The sequence below is a fragment of the Ciconia boyciana genome, chromosome 1 (genome assembly GCF_034638445.1).
Source record: "Ciconia boyciana chromosome 1, ASM3463844v1, whole genome shotgun sequence".
Taxonomy (NCBI): Eukaryota; Metazoa; Chordata; class Aves; order Ciconiiformes; family Ciconiidae; genus Ciconia; species Ciconia boyciana.
In genome coordinates, this window is record NC_132934.1 from 148661661 (window position 1) to 148684201 (window position 22541).

At 43.6% G+C, this 22541-nt stretch overlaps 2 protein-coding genes across 3 annotated transcripts in view; one reads left to right on the forward strand and one right to left on the reverse strand.

Moving 5' to 3' along the window:
- Positions 1–404: 404 nt before the first annotated feature.
- On the forward strand, positions 405–5933 carry RPL31 (ribosomal protein L31). The gene is made up of 5 exons (XM_072849713.1): positions 405–539; positions 1256–1372; positions 2976–3101; positions 5205–5317; positions 5867–5933. The coding sequence occupies exons 2-5, from the start codon at positions 1266–1268 to the stop codon at positions 5896–5898; spliced, it is 378 nt and encodes a 125-aa protein (XP_072705814.1). The 5' UTR covers positions 405–539; positions 1256–1265; the 3' UTR covers positions 5899–5933.
- A 622-nt stretch (positions 5934–6555) lies between these two features.
- The window catches only part of TBC1D8 (TBC1 domain family member 8), a 52191-nt gene continuing 36205 nt past the window's right edge, over positions 6556–22541 (reverse strand). For both annotated transcript variants that reach the window (XM_072849703.1, XM_072849702.1), the window contains exons 8-20: positions 21501–21683; positions 20949–21099; positions 19839–20053; positions 18865–18982; positions 14405–14690; positions 13765–13894; positions 13368–13466; positions 12738–12806; positions 11141–11381; positions 9817–9882; positions 9107–9196; positions 8865–8965; positions 6556–7526 (exon numbers count right to left, since the gene is read on the reverse strand). In XM_072849703.1, coding sequence (XP_072705804.1) covers positions 7053–7526; positions 8865–8965; positions 9107–9196; positions 9817–9882; positions 11141–11381; positions 12738–12806; positions 13368–13466; positions 13765–13894; positions 14405–14690; positions 18865–18982; positions 19839–20053; positions 20949–21099; positions 21501–21683 — 2223 coding nt within the window. In that variant the 3' untranslated portion in view covers positions 6556–7052. The remainder of the gene's footprint in view (positions 7527–8864; positions 8966–9106; positions 9197–9816; positions 9883–11140; positions 11382–12737; positions 12807–13367; positions 13467–13764; positions 13895–14404; positions 14691–18864; positions 18983–19838; positions 20054–20948; positions 21100–21500; positions 21684–22541) is intronic.

Below are 22541 nucleotides of genomic sequence, written 5' to 3' on the forward strand. Positions count from 1 at the left end.
CTGCAGACTGCGGCCCCGCGCTCGGGCATTCTGCCTCAGGAACGGGAGCTGCAGCTCTGAGCAGGGCAACCCCCTTGCTAGAAGCACAACCGCCCCCAAGCCGAGCTCCCCACACAACGTACCACCGAAAAGAAAGATCCCTAAGTAGGGGGCAAGCGCGTAGGCAGCCACCCGAGGGAGGGCCAGCCCCTCACTCCGCCTGCGAACGCTGCCTCAGGGCTTCGGCCGGAGGCTGCGCCAGAAGTAGCTCAACGGCCGCCTAGCGGTCGGGGCGGAAGAGGCGGGGGCCGCTCCCTCCGGGGTCAGCAGCCCCCCCGGGACAAGCGGCGACAGGGCCCCGCCTGCCCCTCCCCGCTGCCCGGTACCGACAGGCAGACAACGCACCGGCGGACGAGCCCGAAGCCCCCGCCCGCTGCTCGCGCGCATGCGCACCACCGCCGCCGGTTGGCGCCGGCGCAGTCGGCTCCAGCCGCATCCCGGAAGCGCTCCTGGCTCCCACAGTCCCTTGCGCGCTCCTTTCCGGCCTGTGCCCGGGCAGGGTGAGTGGCCGCCCGGGGGGCGTCCTGCCGAATCCGCCTCCATCCGCCTGGCAGACCACCGCGGCGGGGGGGATCCTCGGCCTGGCCCGGCGCGGGGGGCGGCCCGGCGCGGGGGGCACCGGGTGGCTCCTCTCGGCGGGTCCGCGTTCGGCGGGGCTGGGGCCCATCTCCCTGCTCCCCCAGGACTGCGCTGAGCCGTCCAGGGTGCAGGCCCGGGGAGGCCTGCGGGGCGCTTGTGAGGGGGTTACGGCCCGTGCTGGCCCTTGGCGAGGGAGGAGGAAGCCGTAGGCCGCCGTCAGTCCTTGGAAGGAGCCTCCGTGGCACCGTCATGTCCTTTCCGGGAGGGGCCGAGCTGCCCTCCTGGGTCGCCTTGGAGAACGAAGGGGCTTGAACATATGGAAGCAGGAAGGGGTGGTTTTAAGGGTGCTTGGGGCTGGCCCGGAGCCCGGTCGTCTTGAGAAGTGGCCGAAGAGTCTCAGATGTGTTTCACGCTCTTGTCAGGGAGACGGGAGTAAAGCTTTTGTGATGCTGAAAAGTTGCTGCTTAAAATCTGCAACTGGTGCGAGCCCGGGGATGAATTAATTTTAAATAAGTTTCTGAATGTGGGAGTTGTGTGGGTTGTAAGGAGCTGGGGGGGATGGGAGGAGGGAAGGTGACAGGGGAAGAGTCTGAGGGAAGCGGGGCCTGCATTTGACGCGTGCACGGATGCTTTTCAGCGTTGCTCAAATGGCTCCTGCAAAGAAGGGTGGCGAGAAGAAGAAGGGACGCTCTGCCATCAATGAGGTGGTAACTAGGGAATATACCATCAACATTCACAAGCGGATCCACGGCGTGTAAGTTCTTGCTTTGTATCAGTGAAATTGGCCTTATGTAAAGTGGCGTTTGGAAACGGGTTCGGTAGGTTTTAAACTGCAGAGGACGACAGTCCTTACCGGCACCGATGCTGATGCGTGATGTTGTAGTCCCTTGTGCTTCATGTGCATGTTGTGTCCCGAGGAAGCAGCTCTGTACCTGTGCAGACCTGTACTTGCAGGTGGCTTTCAGGAACAAGCTTGGGGGGTTTTTTTGTGAGTGTTCCTGGACGTAATTTGAAGTTACAGCAATTTACCTCTCTGCACAGGTTGTCATTCTTTGGCAAACAAAGTTTATAACTGAGCCCACTATAGTAAGTTTTAGAAATTAAATATTGTTGTAATCAAATGATTGGCTCCGTGCTTATCACTCAGTTGTGTGAGGTGTAAATTGGGGTATGATTTGAGTTAAACAATATTATTTGTGTGTAGATGAGAGTAACTTTTTACCTGACAAAATGTTGAACCTCATACAACCGTGTAGTGGTAAAAGTGCTTGAGAGGACTTGCTGAGAAACTGCATCTCCCTTTGAATTCTCTCTGTTTGTGTATGGCTGCAGTCATGTGGAAGAAGACTATATCCGAATCAAAACAACTGATGAAATTGCTGAAATTAACTTAGGAGAGAAATGACACAGTGGACTTATTACAAAACTATGGATGAGGATGGGAGGCAGTGGTACCTTTAAATAGCAAGAAGATGTTCTGGCCTTGCCTGCTGATTGTTTATGGCAATTCAGTCTATTCTTAATGATGACAACCCTGCTGTCCTCTTTTCTCTTTAGGCATGAAGTACTAGGGGTGAAATACTTTTTGTTTAATGCTTGTCTTGCTTGTAATCGCTCGCCCACCCCCGATTTCTAGCACTAAATATCAACAGTAGTGTACAAATAATACTACATATAACCTACTGTGGGACCTTAGACCCTACTGACACTATAGTTGCATGTCACAGTGGGGGTATAATATCTACAGCAAAGCACTCGCGGTGCAGCTGTAACTTTCAGTGTAAATGCCCAGTCGTGCAGCATCTGCCTGTAATAGGCATGAGACAAGCTATACTTGTAAAAAAAACAGTTCTGATGGTGGTCCAGTCATGATGACATGAAGAAGGTAACCATCAAACACTGTTTAGCAGAAGCTGTTACTCAGAATAGCATCAGTTTTGTTCTTCTGCTGTTTATTTCAATACTGAACAGTTCTGTCGTTACCACTGTCACACTGCTTTTTTCATAGGCCTTTCATTTAGCATATCTGTGAAAGCTCTGATCTCTTCAGTAATATTGCAAAAAGTTTTCATGTCAACATGTTGTAAATAAAACTTAAGATCCAGGAGATCTTGCAGTTGCAGAATTTTACTGAAATTATTCGACATAACTATAGTGGTTTCTATTAGGCATAGACATTAAGGTTAGCAGGTACCTACCAGAGTAAAGGTCTGTTCATTCTACGATGCAGCTACTGAACTGTTGTTGAGGACAATTCTGACTGTACGTTTTGAGAACGTCAGTGGTTGAGTGCTGCAACAAGTGTCCAATGCTGACAGTTTTTGAAGTCAAAGCCATTGCTCTTGTGTTTGTCCTAGGGGCTTCAAGAAACGAGCACCGCGTGCTCTCAAGGAAATCCGTAAATTTGCGATGAAGGAGATGGGTACTCCTGATGTTCGCATTGACACCAGATTGAACAAAGCAGTCTGGGCTAAAGGAATAAGGTAGGTTTCTGCAGCTTTCGTTATTGGGTGAGGAAGAACCTTTTAACTGTGTATGTGGAGGTGCAGGACTTGGAGGGGTAGAAAAATTTGTATCCTCCTTGCAGTATTTGCATTTTCTTTGCAAATGCTTTCTTTCTTACAATGTGTGTGCTAAGCTAATCTTTCTGTCACTTCTACGTTCTGGTCAGCTCCCTCAGTGTACTTGTAGCAAAGCTTCGGTAAAGTCTGGAATTGAAAGAACTTCATTCTGCCTCTAATAAGAATAAAGCAAAGGAAAGAAGGAATGCAGGGGGGCGGGGGGTGAGGATTGGGGTACTGTAATACTGTAGTACCCCAATCCCTATTGTAGCAGACAGTTTTTAGAAACAAGGCTTTTTAGTGCTACCTACAGTCCCAGGCTAAGTACCTGGGATTTGTGTAATGTGTCTGAACAGGATTAGGTTTCGAAGCATGCTGAATTGATAAATGCTACACAAAGAAATAATGAGCTGTGTTTTAAATAGGGCCATTAATCTTCTCTTGAAAGGATAAGTAGTTTGGGGACCAAAAAATTACAGCTTCTGTTAAATTGCTGGTACAGGGGCAGCTGACATGCATGAAGATGGTCCAAAGGGACTCCTGTGAGGAGTGGGACCTCTTAAATCATAATAAAAGGTTAACTGGTAGGGATTAATACTGTGAGTGATACACTGGATATGCATGAACCCTTGTTTTAAACCATGTCTTCTAGGAATTAGATTCCTGAGTCTAGCCTATGACATACTTACAATCCTTTACCTGGAGTTGTGTGCTTAGGCCAACCCGTCCTTCAAAAACAGAGTGGGAAGATGGGACTAAGTTACTGGGTCTTCTGGGCAGGGGTTCTCTGGCCTTCCTGTTGAGCTGTTCCAGTTCACATGCAATGAAGAAGTAGCAATTGAGCCAGGTGATGGCATAACTTCAGAGCTTAGTGGTGAGGCTACTAACCATGACTTCCTTATATGAACTGGTAGAAGTACGTTCTGTGGAGCAGGGAGCCATCACATCTGTCTTTCCAGCGTGAGTTTAACTGCAGTTTTCACTAGTTAGCATAGATAATGTCTGCAAAGTAAAATACCTGCCTCTGGAAGGATCAGGAGAGGCTGAAATCACCATGTTGGCTAGTGTGATAGTCAGTGATAGAAGTAGTGAAAAATGCTTTTGACTTGTTTCAAGAAGGGAGTAAATCGAAGCAAGTTCCTGTGTCTTAATTATTGCATCCATCTGATTTAGTAAGTATGCTCCGAGAACATACAGCAAGGAGGAAGTTCCTTCTCTTATTCTGTGGAACAAAGTACTCTGAACAGGAGTTTCCCAAAATCCTGAGTTCGTTTGAGGTGGGAGGTTACTTTAAAAATGGTGTGGACAAATAATTTTGTGCCTTCCCTCAGCAGCATATTTTGGGCAGTATTAGAGGAGGATGCTAAGCTGTGACTTGCCTGTTAAGAACAAAATCATCTAAGCAATTTAGTTGGGGTTCCGTGGGCTTTGTGAGGAAGAAATGTTGATCAGTTGTATGCCCATAAACAAGATCTTGGTTCAGGTCTAATGCTCACTAGAATTTCCACATGACTTCTGGCATACAGATTGGGCAGTACTCTGATGGCCTCAGGCTTTCAGAACAGATTGTTGGGGGTTTTTTTCCTCACTGTTTTCTATTCAAGTAAGAAATGCTTGTTAGTAACAGCTGCTTGCTGATCATAGTCATGCTGTGCTTCATGATCATCTTCATAGTATATTTCCTGGATGAGTAGTGGACTGATGATGCAATTCTAACTTTATGCTCACACTGGATTATGAATTCATCTTATTCAAGGCTCAGTTAAATCTTACCTGCCGACTTCAACAATACAAAACAAAAAGCTCCTCTAAGGCAAACAGTACAATCTCTAAGGTACAGGATTTTGTTCTTGTTATGATGCTGAGATAGAAACAGAATCGACTCATTGTGTCTTTGCACAAATAGGCAAAGCCTAGGAATTTGGGCGGGAGTAGTAACCATGGAGGGGTGAACTTTTCTTTTCTATGAATTAATAGAGTTCAGTACATATTTTATTGAAAATTAATCTGTTGTCTTAATTTTAGGAATGTTCCTTACCGTATCCGTGTGCGTTTGTCCAGAAAGCGCAATGAGGATGAAGATTCACCAAACAAGCTATACACACTGGTTACCTACGTACCAGTCACAACATTCAAAGGTAAGGTTGCATGCCGTCTCTCTTCCTCCATGCCATGGTTTTCTGAGCAAGTAGCAAAGTGGGACAGCTCCTCCTGCAATGTAAAATTCAGATGAAATGCATGCTGAAGGGGTCAAACTGCTGGCTTAAACTAGCTCTGCTGTAGAGAACAGGGCTGCTAGCTTGCCTGATCAGTGTTAAAAGGCAAATACAGAATTCGGTGAAATAATACTGTACATTTTGAGAGAATAAAAAACACTGGCCATAGTTGTTAGGCTAGTTTAAGGTTTATGTTTTCCTGTATAAATACATCCTCTCATGTCAAAAGCTCAAGCAGGTTGAGCCTTTTCTGCTTGTCATCTGAAAAGTATCTTATTTGCAGAATTGATTTAACATGAAGGTTTTGTTTTAACGTTTGGTGAAATACCTGCCTATATAGTTTGCTCTTCCAGAAGTAGATCAGCAAACTAGCTTTGAAACTGTAGGTGCATTTGTGAATATACATATGTTGCATATACATAAAGGGAATTGTCCTAGTAATAAGTGGTGATACAATTTCTTGTTTTGCAGGTCTACAGACAGTCAATGTGGATGAAAATTAAACTGATTTTCATTACAATAAAAGGATAAAAAGAAAGTTTACTCCTAAGGTGTTTTTTTTTAATTGTCCAGTCTCTTCAAGCTCTCATCTGTGAAACGTTGAGTTGAACAGGTGACAAACTCTTAAAAGTATTTTGCTTTCTTTGGGCTTGTACATAATGGTGTAATTTTCTTAAAGATACTGTAGACTTCTGTTACATGTGAATGGAATAAGGAGGAGATGCGAATGTTCCTACGTGGGTAGCAAAGTCCTAGTGTTCTTGTTTTGTTCCTATAGGGATAAAGAGCCACTACACAGGTATTTTAAGTTAAGGCCAAGTTTGTTTTAAAAAACAAAAACAAACCCCTCACCCCCCACCCCCCCAAAAAAAACCCAAAAAACCCTCCCAAAACTGTTAGGTCAATACTTAATACATATAATCTCTTGTGGATAAAGTAAAACTCCCTGTATTTGGTCTCCCGCTGGTCCTCTAGGCAGAATCAGTAGGCTTCTCCCAAGCAAGTCTGTGCACTACACTGAAACACAGGGTTCTGACCAGTGAATTAATTGTGAGTGTGCTAGCTCAGGCAATTTGTTTAATGAAGTAGGGACTAAAGGCACTTACCTTGCATAAATCAATAAATACTGTCAATGCAAGTCTAGTACAAAAAGGGTTTATTGAAAAGTGCATGTTTCCACAGACCAACATCAGAAGCACAGTCCATGTACACTTAACATTTCAGCAAGACATACAAATTGGAATACAATCAAATATATTAAAATAGTTTCAATTACCAGCATTGAAACAGTTTTCAGTATTAGTGCAAAAAAGGCAACCCAAACAAACTGCGGACAGTAGCTGAGAAGTGTTTTCCCCTGTTTTAAAAAAAAAAAAACAAAAAAACCAAAACTGGAGCCAGCCTCTGCTCTCCCTGTGCGGAAGAGGGCTTCAGTGTCTTCACACTGTAGACAGATGTTTCCTTTTACATTCAAAACAAGAACATAATTAATAGATCAGTGGTACAAAACAAACCTACACACCCTTTAGCTTTTAAAGCTTTTAAACTGAAAACCACAGACCAACAAATTTTTTATCAAAAGTCCACTGCTAACTGAAAGCCTTTTATAGTATGTGCTTTGGCATAATTTCAGTGCATTTAATTTTTGACAGATCTACTACTGTGTGTTTGGTTTTGTATGTTCACCCCGTGACTGGCAGCTCATTCCATTTGTTTTGAGACTATACTGATTTAGCTTTGCATTCTCAAGTTTTGGCTTCAGTTCTAAGGGTTTTTCAAAGAAGTTAACTAACGACTGTTCAGTCAAGAGGGATGCTAAAATATGTTCAAAAGAGACAGTCCAGTCCCCTTCAGTCACAGGTGAAGGTTGAGAGTCTTTGTGAGGGGTCTTCACAGTGTCAGTAAAAACAGCATCCTGGTCTGAAGCAGAGGCCTCAGGCTGTGAGGCCTCGGGCTGTAAGTCCTCAGTGAACTCGTCCGATCCACTCCCCAGGCTGATGCTTCTTTGTCCTACTTCTCCGATCTGAAGTAACAGTGTGGTCACAGTTGCAATAGCTTGATACAAATCATTCTCCTCTGGATCTTCATGAAACATGCTATACAAGGTTTTGCAGAACTGAATGAATTCCCTCTGTAAAGGATGAAAAGCCAAAATCAAACTACTGAACAGCCACGCTATGGGTAACTGGAGGAGTCAGGCGAGGGCGCAGTACTGCAAAGGAAGGCAGAATGCTGTGTACAGACTCAATCGTTTATAGCTTCTGCCTGCATTTTAAAAAATGTTAGCAAAGGGGTTTCAACCCCCACTGATGCTAGGAAACCTTTGTGCTGCAAATCAAAAAGGGAACGGAGCAGAAAAGTATTTTGCTGCCTTGATGAAGGAGATCAGGACCTCCCAGATGACCAAACGCCAAGTGAGATACAGTGCAAGGGATACGATCTGTTACTGGTGGAAAACTGGTGGCTCTTCTACAGAACGAATTGCAACCAAAGCAGCCATCCACAGGCTTGCCAGCAGCGTCCCTTCTGCCATTTCTCTCCATCTTTACCCAGCTCTTTTTCTTCTAATAATAAAATGCAGACATCTTCCCTGCCCAACCCCTTTCTCTCCTTCCTTCCCTTGCTCACCCATCACAGATGATTATCAGGCTGTGAGAGGGCGTTTCCATACCCTATTATGAAATCTGTGAGCCCTCGAGTTTCATACAGTCATAGGATGGATAATTCAGTTGGAAGGGACCTCAGAAGTTCCATCAACTGATGCCTTTCTGAGAGATTATGTGGCCCTGCTGAGCTGAAAGGTTAGGTACATGCCAACAATTTAAAACTTTAGCCATGCCAGCACAGAAGAGATTCTGGGGGTAGTCCCATCTTTCTTTGCATGTCCATACATTTGTTTTACTAATATGGGACCCTTCCCCTCCAGTAGATTTCCTCATGTCAACAACATACACAAAGCTCTACTGGCATTAGGGAGGAGATGGTAAGATGATGAGAGCCTTCAGCTGTCTGTCTTAATGCAATTCTGGTCAGCGTTTGGCTATGACAGGGCAAGTCCCAGTTGGCAATGGACTAAGAAGTTACCAGTTTGGCGGAGAGGAGGTCAGGGAAGACAGAACAGCAATGTGCATTCTCAGGAATTCTCTGGGCTTGGCAGGAGGGCTTTTTCCAGCCTGAATGAGCCTGTTTTCCAGCCTGTTAGGCTGCAGGTGAGGGTAAGTCTGAAATTCTTTCTATTCACCAGGCAGTCTGAGGCAAGGGAGCTGCTGGAAAGGTGGCTGAGAGTTTTTAAACATGATGCCTGCTCCCTGGATCAGAGTAGCACAATCCCTGATATCTAAAGGACTGAATCTAAGCTCAGGCTTAAGTTACACTGTCTCAGAAAGAGCTAAACTGTTGTATTTAGTCATTGCATTTTTGAGTACTCTCCACTTCTTTAAAAACAGACTATAGCCCCTAGTATACATACCTGGCTCATTTTTGGCAATTCTTTTTCAGTTTTAGTGTCCTTTTCTTTGGCTAGATCCTTCAGCATCTGCTTCAACTGCTTTTGGTAATCTACTGCATCACCTTTGTTGGAGCAGATGCAAAAAGGAGAATTAGTTTTAAAGTCACTGGAGTAAATTGACATTTCAAAATAAAACCCAGAGAGTAGAAATAATGGAGTTGGTTATCTCATGCACACACATTAGAGAACCATTTTGGACATACCGTTTGCTTTTCCAATGACTAGTGGTCTTGAAGTTGACAGCAAGGGATTCTTTAATGGTGACTGGCTGTCTCGTTCATTTTCCGTGAGAGCTAGCCAAAAAAAGTGAAAACTGTAATGATTAACCCTTCCAATGCTGCATAATGGTTATTTATGCTTTTAAAATTTACATATTCAAAGAAAGCAAAATAATTGGGCGAAGATGCTTTTAAACAGTACTTCATGAAATCGTACTGTAAAATTATGTTAATGTAAGTAAGACTGGTGCTGCAGTGAGAGAGTTGGAAGTTCGCCAAGAACGGCACATTTAATTAAAAACTTTGCACAGAGAAACTACCACAGAATTTTGTCACCTAATCAGAACTGGATGAAGATGTGATAAGGAGATTTCTACTGTACATGGAGTACCAGCCATGCAGAAATTTTATTCCAGTTCAATATTTTGTCTAGAAGTAACCATATAATTGGCTGCAAAAGATCTCTGAATGCAGCAGATGTGAGCCTTGACGTTGTATATCTGTAAATTTCACCCAAAAAGGTTTTGACTGGAGTAAATTTGAAAATGCGGTGAGCATAACTACAAATGCAAATCCTATATGCTCCGAGCTGAAGGAAGCAAGATAAGGTTCTTCATTAAGCAGCCTTTTCCCAAAAGCTTTAAGCAAGAGTTTCGAGGTAAACTGAGGTATTCACTCCCTTTCAAATTTCTTACCAGGTGGGATATGCAGCTTATATAGTAACTTTATCTTTTCATTCATTTCTCCATTATACATAACATCTGCAAAAAAAAAAAAGAACAAGAAGGAAGTGGACCAGAGCTTTTACTTCCACAGCTTAAAATAAATCCGGCATCTCTGTTGACAAAAGATAATTGTTTGCATGGACAATACAGGAAAACATACGGCCAGTACATTACACTGCAATATTTTAAGTTGTGCCTGTCAATGTGGAACAGCAGGTGAGAGCCATCTGGTTTGGTCTTTGTTCTTGTAAAATAGACTGGCAGTACCTAAGCCTATGGAGCTTCAGCATCATTTAAAAATATCAAGGAGAATGGCAAAGGCTGTTTGCTGCCACAGATTAACAGGGCTGTGAGAGGGGAGAGACAGAAAACTCCCTTTGGGGCCATCATGTTCTTAATATTTCTCCCCTTCAGCCCTCCTGCTGTTCTGTAGCATAAGCCCAAAAGAGGTAACTACTTCACATGTAATATAATTCATCTTTTCAATGACCAGTAGAAATGAGATTCTAAACTTCCAAATGCACTGAAATACTGTGAAGAACTTTTTAATTTTTAAAGTTGCATCCCTCTAAGAATCAAAATCATATAACAATATAATAGAGGTTGGCTTGGTTCACATTAAAAAATTCTAGAAAGCTTAAGTGGTGAGAATACTGATTTACTGATTTTTACTGAAGCTTTGAATGTCAATTCATTTGTTTCACGTGGAGTTGGGCAACAGTTGAGATGTGGCACTTTCTTCTTCAGCCAGATTTTGGGATGGGCAGCATCATCTCACTGGAGCAGCTGGTGGCCTCAAGACCAACCCTAGCATAGCTCTCAGTCTCTGCTGGCCAGATTCTTTTTTGTTGGGCTTATTGTCAACATACAAGGCATGCAGCAGTCAGTTGTGTAAGATTAAGTCTTCAAGAAGCAGTTACAAAGAGTTATACTGAGATTTCAAAGGTATACTCAGCGCAACAATCTGGTAGAGAGGATTTCCTCGCCTTCCATGCAGACCCAAGTATAATTTTAATTCATAAAATATTTTCAACAAAATTACTATTGTCCAAGAAATCAAATATTTTAATACAATATTCAATCATGTCCTTAGGCTGTCTTTTAAATCTAATCAACTTCAGGTGATTTGAACACAAAAAATTAGTAAAGGTGACTGGTTAGGCTAATTACAAGCCCAAGAAAACCATCTGCCCCCATCCTCCCCTGCTCGTTGTATGGCATTTTAACATCCGTGTCTCACCCACATGCCGCCCTCCACCTCTGCCCACCTTCCGCCCCGCAGGGAAGCCGATACCTAAGCAGCTGGCGAGACCCTTGAATTCAATCAGCCGGTCCATGTTCTCATCCAGGAGCCGGAAGGTCCTTTGGGCGAGGACGTCGGTGTGCTCCCCGCAGGTCCAGGGGGAGACCAGCCTGTACAGGTTAGCGAACTGCTGGGCATCGATGCGGTACTGCTCGGCGTACGGTCTGCTGGGGTCGTGTCGCTCGACGACCGGACTCGTCATGTCCCAGTAACACCTTATTAAGTGTTCCCTCTAGGAGAAATCAGAGGTGGGAGAGGGGGGATTGCGGTGTGCGGTATCAGGGAGAGCGCGACCGGCAGAAAAAGGCATTCACATCAAAGTATGTTGGAAATGCTCAAAATTCTCTTTGCACGAGGTGTTATAACGATACCAAGACCATCTCTGTGGGAAAAAGCAAAGTATGAATCTTAATTAGAGCAGCCAAACACTCTCATCATTTCCAATGGATAATTAAATTTGAAGGGAGACTGGGCAGATCCTTGGAAGAAATTCACTGCAGGCTACTGAAACTCTATTAGCCACATCTGGCCCGGGATGTTTCTAACCAGCCAAAGGTACAGAGGGTCAGAGAAAATCCAGGGTAAGCATTATACATGCTTGACCTGCTCATTTATTCTCTCTCAGACCTCTCAATTTGGATACCATACCTATTAGTCTTCCCTTAGGGACAGGCTGATGCAAAACAGAGTCCTAACAAAATGAGCTGTCCCGGGGGAGCAAGGGAGCTAACAAAAAAGGAACCACCACCGAGAAACAAAATAAGGAAAGGGGAGGAGTGCAAGCCAGTCAAAGCTCAAAAATGGAGCAGCAAGGAGCAGGAGGGAAGCACTGAAGAGCAAGGCCCAGCAGCATCGTCTTACAACCACTAATGGCGAGAGGATACAGCTGCTCTTCGCCACAAAGCTACGTAACACTAAGAACATACCAGAGTCATATTCTCAGTACCTAGTATTTATGGCTATGAACAATACACAAAAGAAATGGTCCATTAAGGGTGATAATTACATGCTTGGACCTCTAAATCAAGTATAGTTGTATAAGCTTAGATGTCCCTGTCTCCAAATAACTTTTATAATAGTTCTTTCAAACATCAGCTTGACAGAAAGGAACTGAAGTAGAAACTGCTTTTCATTCTAAAAACAAAATTAAAAATATTAGAAAATTGGGAACGAATAGCAAGGACACAAGTTTGTGGGGAATTTTTTCCCCCATGGAAAAGAGTCTGCCTTTAAAGAGCATTAAGAGAGCAGGACTTAGAAGTACTGCAGAGCTCCCAGTGAGCAGAGCTACGTATTATTTAATTTATTCTGCATGTGAAAGTTACCAGAACCTAATTCCTCATGGACCATTTCCAAGCAGCAAGTTAGAAAGGAAATTCTGAAGCAATTCTTCTTTGAAGGATCAGTACATCACTATTCCTCTTTAACACCTGGGCAACCACAGAAAGGACAAAATGACAAGATCCCATCCGAATAGTGCCGCCCAGGCAGAGGACACGAGGTCTGAGGCAGCACTGCAAAGCGACAGCTGGAAGTTACGCCCGGAAGGCTCAAATAGGTGCATCCCCTGCTTTTCAGGGAGACCAACCTTGAACAAGTCATATAATTCCTCTAAATCTTCAGGAAGAATCGAAACATCTGGGATGACAACTCGGAGCTTAAAAAGAAAGAAAATCATGTTAGTGACAATCTTGTCTCCCATCAGCACTGACACGGGCAGGCCCACGAGCCCCGCAGGGACTGTATTTATGTGGTACAGCTGAAAACCATGGTATTGAAAAATCTTTGCCATTTTTCCCCCTTCTTCAGGTTCACTGGTTGGACAGATCCATGAAAAGAGAAATCCTTCAAGGGCTATTAGAAACAAAGATGGGAAGTCCCTAAGCTACAGGTCACAGGAGGCTGGGGAAGCATCGCATCGCGCTCGCTCTCTTCTTACACTCTTCCCCAGGCATCTGCCTAGGGCCACGGTCAGAGACAAGGCACTGGGCTGCATGGTCCTGCAGTTGGTCTTAACATTAAAGCCACCCTAGAAAATTATGCACGTGGCCGCAAAAGAAAAACCAAACCCATCAGCACCCCAGGAAAGAGCTTTTTCCAGAGTCAGTAATGATTCTTCCTTTTTTCAAGATCTGGTGGTGCCTTTTAAAAAACGAAAGCTGTCTGCGTCCAGAGAGGAGATGTTAAGCTACCTCAGTCAAAACAATACTCTACTCACCACATTTTGCTTGGTTGTGTCTTCGTGGCTTTGCAGGACACGGATTCGGTGTTTGTAGCGCATGTGCTCTATCTGCGCCACAGAGTGGTCTCCAAATTTCTACAAGGGAGGAACAGAAGTTTATTATTTTTATAGTATTTTATGATATTTGTATTTCTTATTTACTGGAAATACAACTTTTGAAGTATTGTGAGTCCTTGAAGAAAAAGCGTACCCAGTCTCTAATTGATCTGTCAGTGTAGGTATTTATACTACACCTAGCCTTGTGCATTTGAGCGCTTATTCAAGGAATCTGTAAAGATATGTATTAACTTTCAAAACACCCATGTTAAATTTAACCTTTTTCTTTTTAAAAATTGTAACTTAACTGACCAGTAAACACAGAGCTGTCTTTTACCTCATAGGAGTCATGAATCAGGTTAGCTATTTCAGTCACTGGAGAGGCTTCCTGGTCGTCGCTGAAGAACGCATGGTGATTACCAATAGGTGGCAGAGGGCTTTCCTCGTTTTTGACATGCTCTAAAAACCTGAAGGGAAGAAATATAAGCAACACAGATTACTCTGCACTGTGCTCTTCTCAATATAAATAAGCCAACAAGTCTTATGGCTCAGGCTTAGAAATAAATTGGCTTTTGGGCTGCTAGGCTTTCTAAAAATGCCTTCATGATTACTCATCCGAGGAACGGCAAGCCAGCCAAATGACTAAATGCTGCCCAAGGAAGAAAACTTCTGTCTCCTTGAAGTCTGGAGCAGGAAGCCTGTCACTCTAGGGAAGGCACGAAGATCAACAGTAAATATTGCACATTGACGCAATTGATGCATGTCTCAGCACTGCCAGGAAATTTCACAGGACATCTACTCGTCCAACGTTACAAAGCCCATTGTTTAAGGCAGACACTGAAAGCAGCAGCAGCAAGGTAACATGGAGGGTCCCACCGGTGCCTACAGAGCACCATCGATATCACAAAGGCACCCAAATGCCTTTGTTTTACGGCAGAAAGCTCCGCGATGGAAGGAGCACTCCTGCGTTGCCATACCTGCTCAGGATCATCAGGGCCTGCCCATCGTCCTTGCTGTTACACAGATCCACGGCATTGGCTTCCAGTATGGCCAAGCCCAGCTGGAAAATGGCTTTGATCCCGTCATAGAAGAAGCAGTCCACAACATTCACAGCACTTTCCAGGGGCATGATGCTAAGGAAAAGGGTAAGGAACCACGAAAGAGAGATGGAAGCTAAGGTTGTCAGATCCTTCATATGTTCAGCCAGCTCTGGAAGTTGCTCTTTTATAAGCTCTTCAAACACTGACTGGTCTACCTGAGCACCTGCAACTCATAAAGAAACAGTATTAGCCAGGACTGACACAGGAAAAAATATTCTTTAAAGCTAATGATTGCTGTCAACTATGAACTGCAAGACTTTCTTAAAATTTAATCTGACAAGATATGCACACATCTACAATGAAAAATCCCATTATCCTCCTGCTGGGATATCAGCCCCAACCCTCATGTCCATAATCCTTACTGTACAGCTTTCTGCAAAAAGACCATGTTGATCCTGCTAAGGGCCTTTAGAGTGCAATGAAATAGTAATAGCAGCAGCTGCTGTTTTCGGGTAAAAGAGCACATAATAATTAACTGCTAGCGAAAGCAATCTTAAAGCATTTTACTGTTTGACTTGGGATCTATGCAATGAAAGTAAGACAGTACACATTCCTCTCCAGTGTATGTACTCAAGCAAGCAGGCAGCAGAGCTTTCATTCTAAGTGAGAAAATATAAGACGGAAATCCAGATATGGCTACACACACTAAGCAGGAAGAAAAACATTTACACATAAATATAGGCACAGATATAAATATATACTTGCATGCATATATATATATATATATATATATGTAAAAAGAACAAAAGATTTCTGCAGTGCTCAGATACAAGCTTTCCTAACTGTCCCAACCAGTCTTTCCAAAAGGAGCAGATCTGGGCTCTGTTCCTTCTGTTTTAGCGACTAGCTCAGTCCTGCTTTTGTCAGCAGCTATTGTAGAATCAATATAGTTTCATATTGTTGAAGTGGCCTGTGTCTACAAACCAGATCTGCCACGTTGGGAGCTTTAACCAAAGACACTAGAAGTTAAAAATGTTCCTGAATATAAAATGCAGTTAGCTTTTCAATTATTTTGTCTTTCAAGTTATTTCATTTCTTTCTCATAGTCCATATTCTGTTAATATTAGCAGACAACTTTAATTGCTATGAAATTCCTGAGACATATGTACCCTTAGCACTCAAAACTTCTGTTGTCCAAAAGCAGAATATAACCTGGAGAATTTGTGGCAGAGCGCCAGCATCTTTTGGCTTTGCATCCAAATCATAAAAAACGAGATAAGACATTTCTCTGTCTTTAGAACTTTTCACATCAAGCCACAAAAAGCTTCTGCTGGTGGCTAAACAAACATTACAACACCACAAATCAAAAATAAGTGCCCAGGGACATGCAAAGAGCTTTTGAGAAACACATCAAGCACAGTGCTTTGCTTTGAAGAGATAGCCTTCTCACGTCAGATGATCATAAATAAGAAGGGTAAAGAAAACAAAGGAGAAAACGGACTGGGGTTACTCAACAGAGGGCAGGTTTTTGTTCGTTTTTTTTTTAACAAGCTTAATACAAACAATTTAATAGCCATAGTTAACATAGACCAAAAAAAAAATAGAGCCCATTTTAGGGGTATTTGAAGGAAGCCAGAGACAGATAGGCAGATACATATAAAAAGATCATTCCAGACTCAGAGGCAGCACGGGAGAGACTGGCAAAAGCAGAGGTTTAAAAGGAATGTGCAATGCTACCCAGATCTTTTGCAGAAGATCATGTTATAATTAAGTGTTGACACTGTAGACAAGAGCCAAGCAGGTGTATTCAAAGTTACTTTTATGCCCACGTTTTCATTAGGCTCCCAGAAACCATGATATGTGAGCAACTGATCTCTAATTTATTATAGCATGAAACCATAATGAGGTAGGAGAACACCAGGGTATCCATTTAAAAAATGATGGCCCAAGACGCGAACTAAATGACATCTCCAAGACTGAAAAGGCAAATCGGAGAAACAAAGTGAGCTTTTCACTGTTTCAAGAATTGTAATAGCAAGATGATGACAGTCTAACAGATGAAGTGGGGTGAGATGGCCTGCTGTTTTATGGAGAGGATGGAAAAGTCATGCTAACCTGAGAATAGGATGTGCATGACCCTTACCACCACTCTTGGCCCAAGTACAACTTGTTTCCATCTTCCAGCTATCTGCTTACAATTTTCTCTATGCATTGCAGAAGGGAGAAGAACAGAGGGAGTTCCTGAAGTAGGAGATAATGGGTGCCGGCCCTGCCTGCAGGCTTTTCCCATTTGCAAGCAGTGAAACGATGAAAAGGCTTGTTAAAAGACAGAGAAGATGGAGCTAAGAAGGCCTGTTATAACCAAGGTCATTAATTCAGTAGCTGTTTTTACTGTAGAGGTTACTGGCTGCCACTGAAGAGGAAAAGCACAGCGATGGGTACCAAGGTCAAAGATCACCAAAGTTACAGAGAGATCAAAATTTGTTGGCAGTGCGGACAGTTGGCAGTGTTGGCAGTGTGGACAAAGAGGAAAAGTTGTGTCTTGAAAGTGTTATGCAGGAAGAAACAATACAAAGTTTAGACAAGAGCTGGTTGCAAATCAAAAAAGAAGGTCAACTGAAATGTGAAGCCAGCAACACTAACTCAAGCAACAGGAACCAGAGGAGCAGCAGGCTGGAGAAGATCAGTAGCACCGACTTGGCCACGCTAAGGTCTAGGGCAAATCAAAGCTGCAGAAGTAACTGCTCAGTGAAGCAACCGAGCTGCACAACTACACTGCTGCCATTTGACCATGGGGAGCAGGGCAACTTCTGAGCTGAAGCCCCTAGCTCTTTGCACTGCGGTGAGCCATGGCAGTACCTCTTTTAGAGTCACGGTACTACTCGCCCTTTCCTTTAGATACAGAGGACAGGAAAACGGAGAGCCAGGACGACCAAGACTATAAGCACTCAAACAACGTAGGCTGTAGCCATGGCAAGTGACAGGCAAGATAGAAACCCAAAATTAAGTACAACTTAGGGCAGTGATACGGCCGTCCACGTGGAACCATTCAAGTTTATTTGGGTGTGAAGAATGCTACTTATGGGCAATAACTTAGCAAGCACCAAAGTCATCCGTAACTCAAGGCAGGCCCTCGGCTGATGATATCTAGAAATGCACAAGGACAGATAAAGCTGTGTTTCTTTTTTAATCAAGGAAGGAGACAGACAAACGTGGGAGTAAATCATTGAGATGGCAGTTTAAAGTCACGTTTGGAGACAAGAACCAAAGTTCTGACAAGTGGGACAGTTACAGTGCCCAATCCACTAGTTGAAAATACCAATGGCATTCAAAGCACCACAACACATCCTAAGCATCCAGCTAACTTCGGAACAACTCTGCTTTAACTTACCTTACCTGCCAGTTCAGTGACAAGACAGTAACTGCAGCAGCACAGTGTCAGGAGGGAGGTATGACAATCCCATCCTCCAAGCAAAAGATTGGAAATCTTCTGCTCCCTAGGCAGTACATGAGTGTCTGCACCATTTCTAGCTCCCAGAACCACTATCGCCAGGGATTTCCTCCTATCCCCACCTCCTCACAAGTGACCCTGACCCCTCCCTTTGCTACGGAGATGGTGTAACAGCAGACACTGTAACTAAAGAGTAAGGTTAGCATTAACGAGGGAAAAGCTATCAAACATTTCTGTAAGAGGAGGAAGTAAAGTGACTGCAAAGAACAAATACTCTTTCTTGTATGCATACCTGCAATTACTGCGTCAAGCTGCTCAGCCCCTCTTTTTCTGTGCATTAGGCAGATGTTTGCACAACAGTCTTAAAAATAGTTGCATTGCAAAGAACAAGAGACATAGCACATGCAGTACAAGGCACGTACTGCAGAGGGACTGGGCTTATTTCTTAATGCAGCATCTCGCATTCAGAGGGTTTTGTATCAGCCCTCATTACAAAGGGCCAGTTTAGATGCAAGCCTGTATTACTCCAGCAGCCAGGCAATGGAGACAGGTCAGACCAGAAATAGCTACCCTCACAGATCTTTCCTAGGTCCATCTGAAACAGCTCAAGTCTCTAACACTGAACACTCCTGAACAAGACATGCAAGGTCTTCTATTTTTACCTAACAGGCAAAAGCGCCACCGCCTTCTGACCAACAGGAAGGGGAAAAAAAAAAACAGTAAAAACTGAGCTTGTATTTATAGTTCTTGCAGTTCAAACCCTTCAAACCAAAAGCAACCCTAGCTGGAACCTGAGCAGCCACCGCTGCTGTCCCTGCACACCACACAAGTCGATGGACCACCTCACCTGTGGGGTCTGGACCTCAAAAGACCTTGAGCATTTTACTCACCCCAGTGCCATTTGGCTGCCCCTTCCCAGTTAGCAAGAAGAGAGACAGGAGCTCACCTATCACTCGGTGATTGAAGTAATCCGGCAGCATTCGCTCACACACAGCAACCAGCAGCCAAAAGGCTTCTTCCTCTTTGGCGTACAACAGCAACACGGAGGTCAAAATATTCATAGACTTACAAGGGCAAAGAAGAAATTGGAATTTGTTAGTTGTAAGCAAATCCTACTGACAAAAGCTAAATTGTGGCTATTTTAAAAGAAAGAAAAGTAGCCTAACATGACGTAAACAACTAAAAGAAAAGCAGCAAGAGAAAGGTAATAGACAGTGAATACATAATTGCAACCTAAAGGCATAACAAGTTTTTCAAGCTTATGTATACTGCTTTTCCTTAGAGCAATAGGAAGCAACAGAGAAAAGCACAGTACTGGATTTGCCCAGGTACAAAGTAGGTAACTGACAGTGCAAGATATTTTGGGGCTGCTCTCCCCCCCTCCCCGTACTTGTATTTCCAAAGAAGATAAGGGACCTGGAACCGGTCTGATGTTAATCAGAATTCAGGGAGCTGCACAGAAGGTAAAGTTATTATTTTAGCTGGCCAGCTGGCTAAAGTATTTCATAATTTGTCATCAATTTTGGCAGAAAGGAGCAGAACTTTAGTTCATTAAACCTCTGCCCCAGTGTTCTACGTGAATCTCATCTGTGCAGGCCAGTTTACTTTGCACTGTCTCCAACTATTGGGTAAGAAACGCACTTTCGAACAAACAAGCGTCAGAAACATTTTTTCCCCTCCTTTAACTCTAATTACAATTTGCAAAATGCGGAGCGAAGACTTCTGTTACGCCAGAGTACCAGCGTATGCCCTTGTCTTCCAGAGTAAATCACATATAACATCTAAAATTATGTATTTTTCATAATTAAAAAGACATTATTTATCAAAAGTACCATTAAAAATACTCCCAAGAGAACGATAAAACTGAGAGAGTGGAAAGAGGAAAAAGGGCAGCAAGCGTTACCCCGCTGGGGGTTTCACCTGGCAGTATCCTATTTTGGGGTTCCTGTGCGCGTACGCTGTGAGCACCCTCCGCAGGGCGGCTATCCCTGTCTCGCTCTGGAAGGCGGGGTGCTCGGGCAGCGAGCGGTGGAGGTCACGCTCGATCTCCTCCGTCGCCATGCAGCACTTGCCCATGGACGCCTCCACCAAATGTACGTAGTAACCGGGATGCGAGGCGAGATCCGTCACGGCGTCTGAAGGCAGCAGGGAGAGAGAAAGAGGAAGACGCAAGTGGATTACGATGACGCTAAACTTAGTGTTGTGGGTATTACTGCTCGTAAGGATGTACGCAAGATGGTTCTCCCCAAGGTCCATGAATTTAATGAAATCTCCAGACCTAAAAGAAATAAAGTCCTAGCAGAATACGTGTCTTGAAAACAAAATCAATATTAGCAAAGCTTATATGACCCAATATCATTCAAAACACCTTACTATTGATACTGAGCAGAAAACCTCCCCAGTAGACAGCATTACTGGGAGAAAGGTACTCAGCGCCGTTCACACCCTCCAAGGAGGAAAAACTCCACGTGAAGGAATACTTTTTACAAATGTTTGAACATGTCATATACGTGGTTAAGGACTAAATTTGAGATCATATTGTAAGCACATTCTGGCTCTGCCAGATCTGTGGATGAAACGAGTTGTTTTTTCCATCTCCAGTTTCTATTACCCCTGCCAACATTCAACAAGAAGCAGCAGCAGGACTGCTGACTTCAAGATGTCATTATTTTGCAATAATTTGATTTGTCTAGGGTTAAATCAATATTTATGCTACGATCTAATTGTTGCTTGAAGACGAACATTATTTTATGAAAACATGACGTTAATTTTAAATTACACAGATGAAGCAGATGCTATTTCAATTCTTCTGCGCATCATGTCATATTATCCAGAGATAAAATTTTTACAGATCTACCTAGGTACTTCCCTGCACTTATTAGTTCAGTAGCTGATCTTCTCTCTTCTGTAAGCACTATCATAAGCTCCATGTAAATGACATTTAATTGCCCTTGGGAGTTTTCTTGCCTAAATGTTTTGCCATGGTCAGAATCAGATGATGCTACAGCCAACATTTCTAAGAGTGCTCACCTGAAAAAAGCAGCCAGAGTTTGCCTCTTAAGGATTCAGGGATTCCCATTGCAACAAGTTTCCTGATCTTCTCTGTGCGAAACATGCACACGGTTCTGCCGTATTCTACAAAATGGTCATCCCACAGACTCTCCTTGATCTGCTCCCTAGACTGCGAACAAGAAGATATATTTTAAAAGAACAAATCCTGTGCATGTGAGAACTGGTAAACAGAAACATTCCACATATTAGAAATTCCGCAAGGTATTTCCATTACCAATGGATATGGGAAGTCTGCTCGAAGGACTACAACCTTCCCCATTTTGCATATGGAATTCACTACACAGGGGAGAGCAGAACTGATCAGACAGGGAGAAAAATTATAAATATTTACCAGAAAGAAATGGGGGGGAGGGAGAAGAAAAAACTCCAAGCAAATAGAAAAGCTGTTATCCCATATCTAACTTCTCCAGCCAATACAGAGTTCATTTTACTAAAAATGAGTATCTGTTTGAATGTCACCCCAGCTTTTTTTTTTTTTAAATCTTACAACTTCCCTCAAATTTTACATACCCTTCCAAAATCAAGGCCTGCCATTCCTGACTGATGAAAGTCCGACCTTAGAGCTTCTGCATTGAGCAAATAGCTGCTCTCCTTTCCGCATTCACTCCTCTCGTTGCTTTGTGAAGCCTCTGTTCCTGGACGCGCAGGCTCACCGTCCCTGAGCACGCACGTGGATCCAAAGGCAGGACTGTTCTGCAACACAGAATCAAAGCAGTAATGACCGAAAAGAGGCCAAGAACTACGTCCTCAACTGTCTTCAAGACACAGAGCTGGGTTAGCCTTTGCCTTCTACATCAAAACGTTTCACACCTTTCAAGAGGAAAGGCCTTACTCAAGACTTTATTCAAATTATCATTCATTTGTATGTCAGAAAAAGGGTTGTTACTTTAAAACAGAAGTTGTTAGTAAATTATAAGTGTCCTCGATGACAAGCTACCAAACCTTGATGACAAGCTTCTACTTTGGTAAGGATTTGAAAAACAAAATCAGAGAACAATTTAGGTTAGAAGGAACCATCTTTTTCAATCCCCTGCTCAAAGTAGGGCTCCTCAGACCATGTTGCTGGGGGCTGTGTCCAGTTGAGTTGAGCAGCTCCAAGGAAGGGGAGTCCACAGCCTCTCTGGGCAGCCTGGTCCAGCTCTGCCCACCCTTGAGGGGAGATCTTTCTCTTTTTATCTATTCGGATTTTCCCTTGCTGCTACTTGCAACTGTTGCCGCTCGTCTTTTAGCTGGCACCTCCAAGAAGAGTCTGGCTCCATCTTCTCTGTAACTCCCCATTAGCTAGTGGAAGACAGCCTGAACAAGCCCTGCTCCCTCAACCTCTCCTCAGAAAGCATGTGCTCCAGCCCCTGACCATCTTGTGGCCCTCCACTAGACTCTACTCCAATTTGTCAATGCTTTTCTTGTGTGGTGGGGTAGATCAAAACTGGACACAGTACTCCTGATCAGCCTCAGAAGTGCTGAATAAAAGGGAATAGTAACATCCCTTGACCTGCCGGTTACTCTCCTGCTAGTACAACCCCATATGCTGTTGGCCCTCTTTGCTGTAAG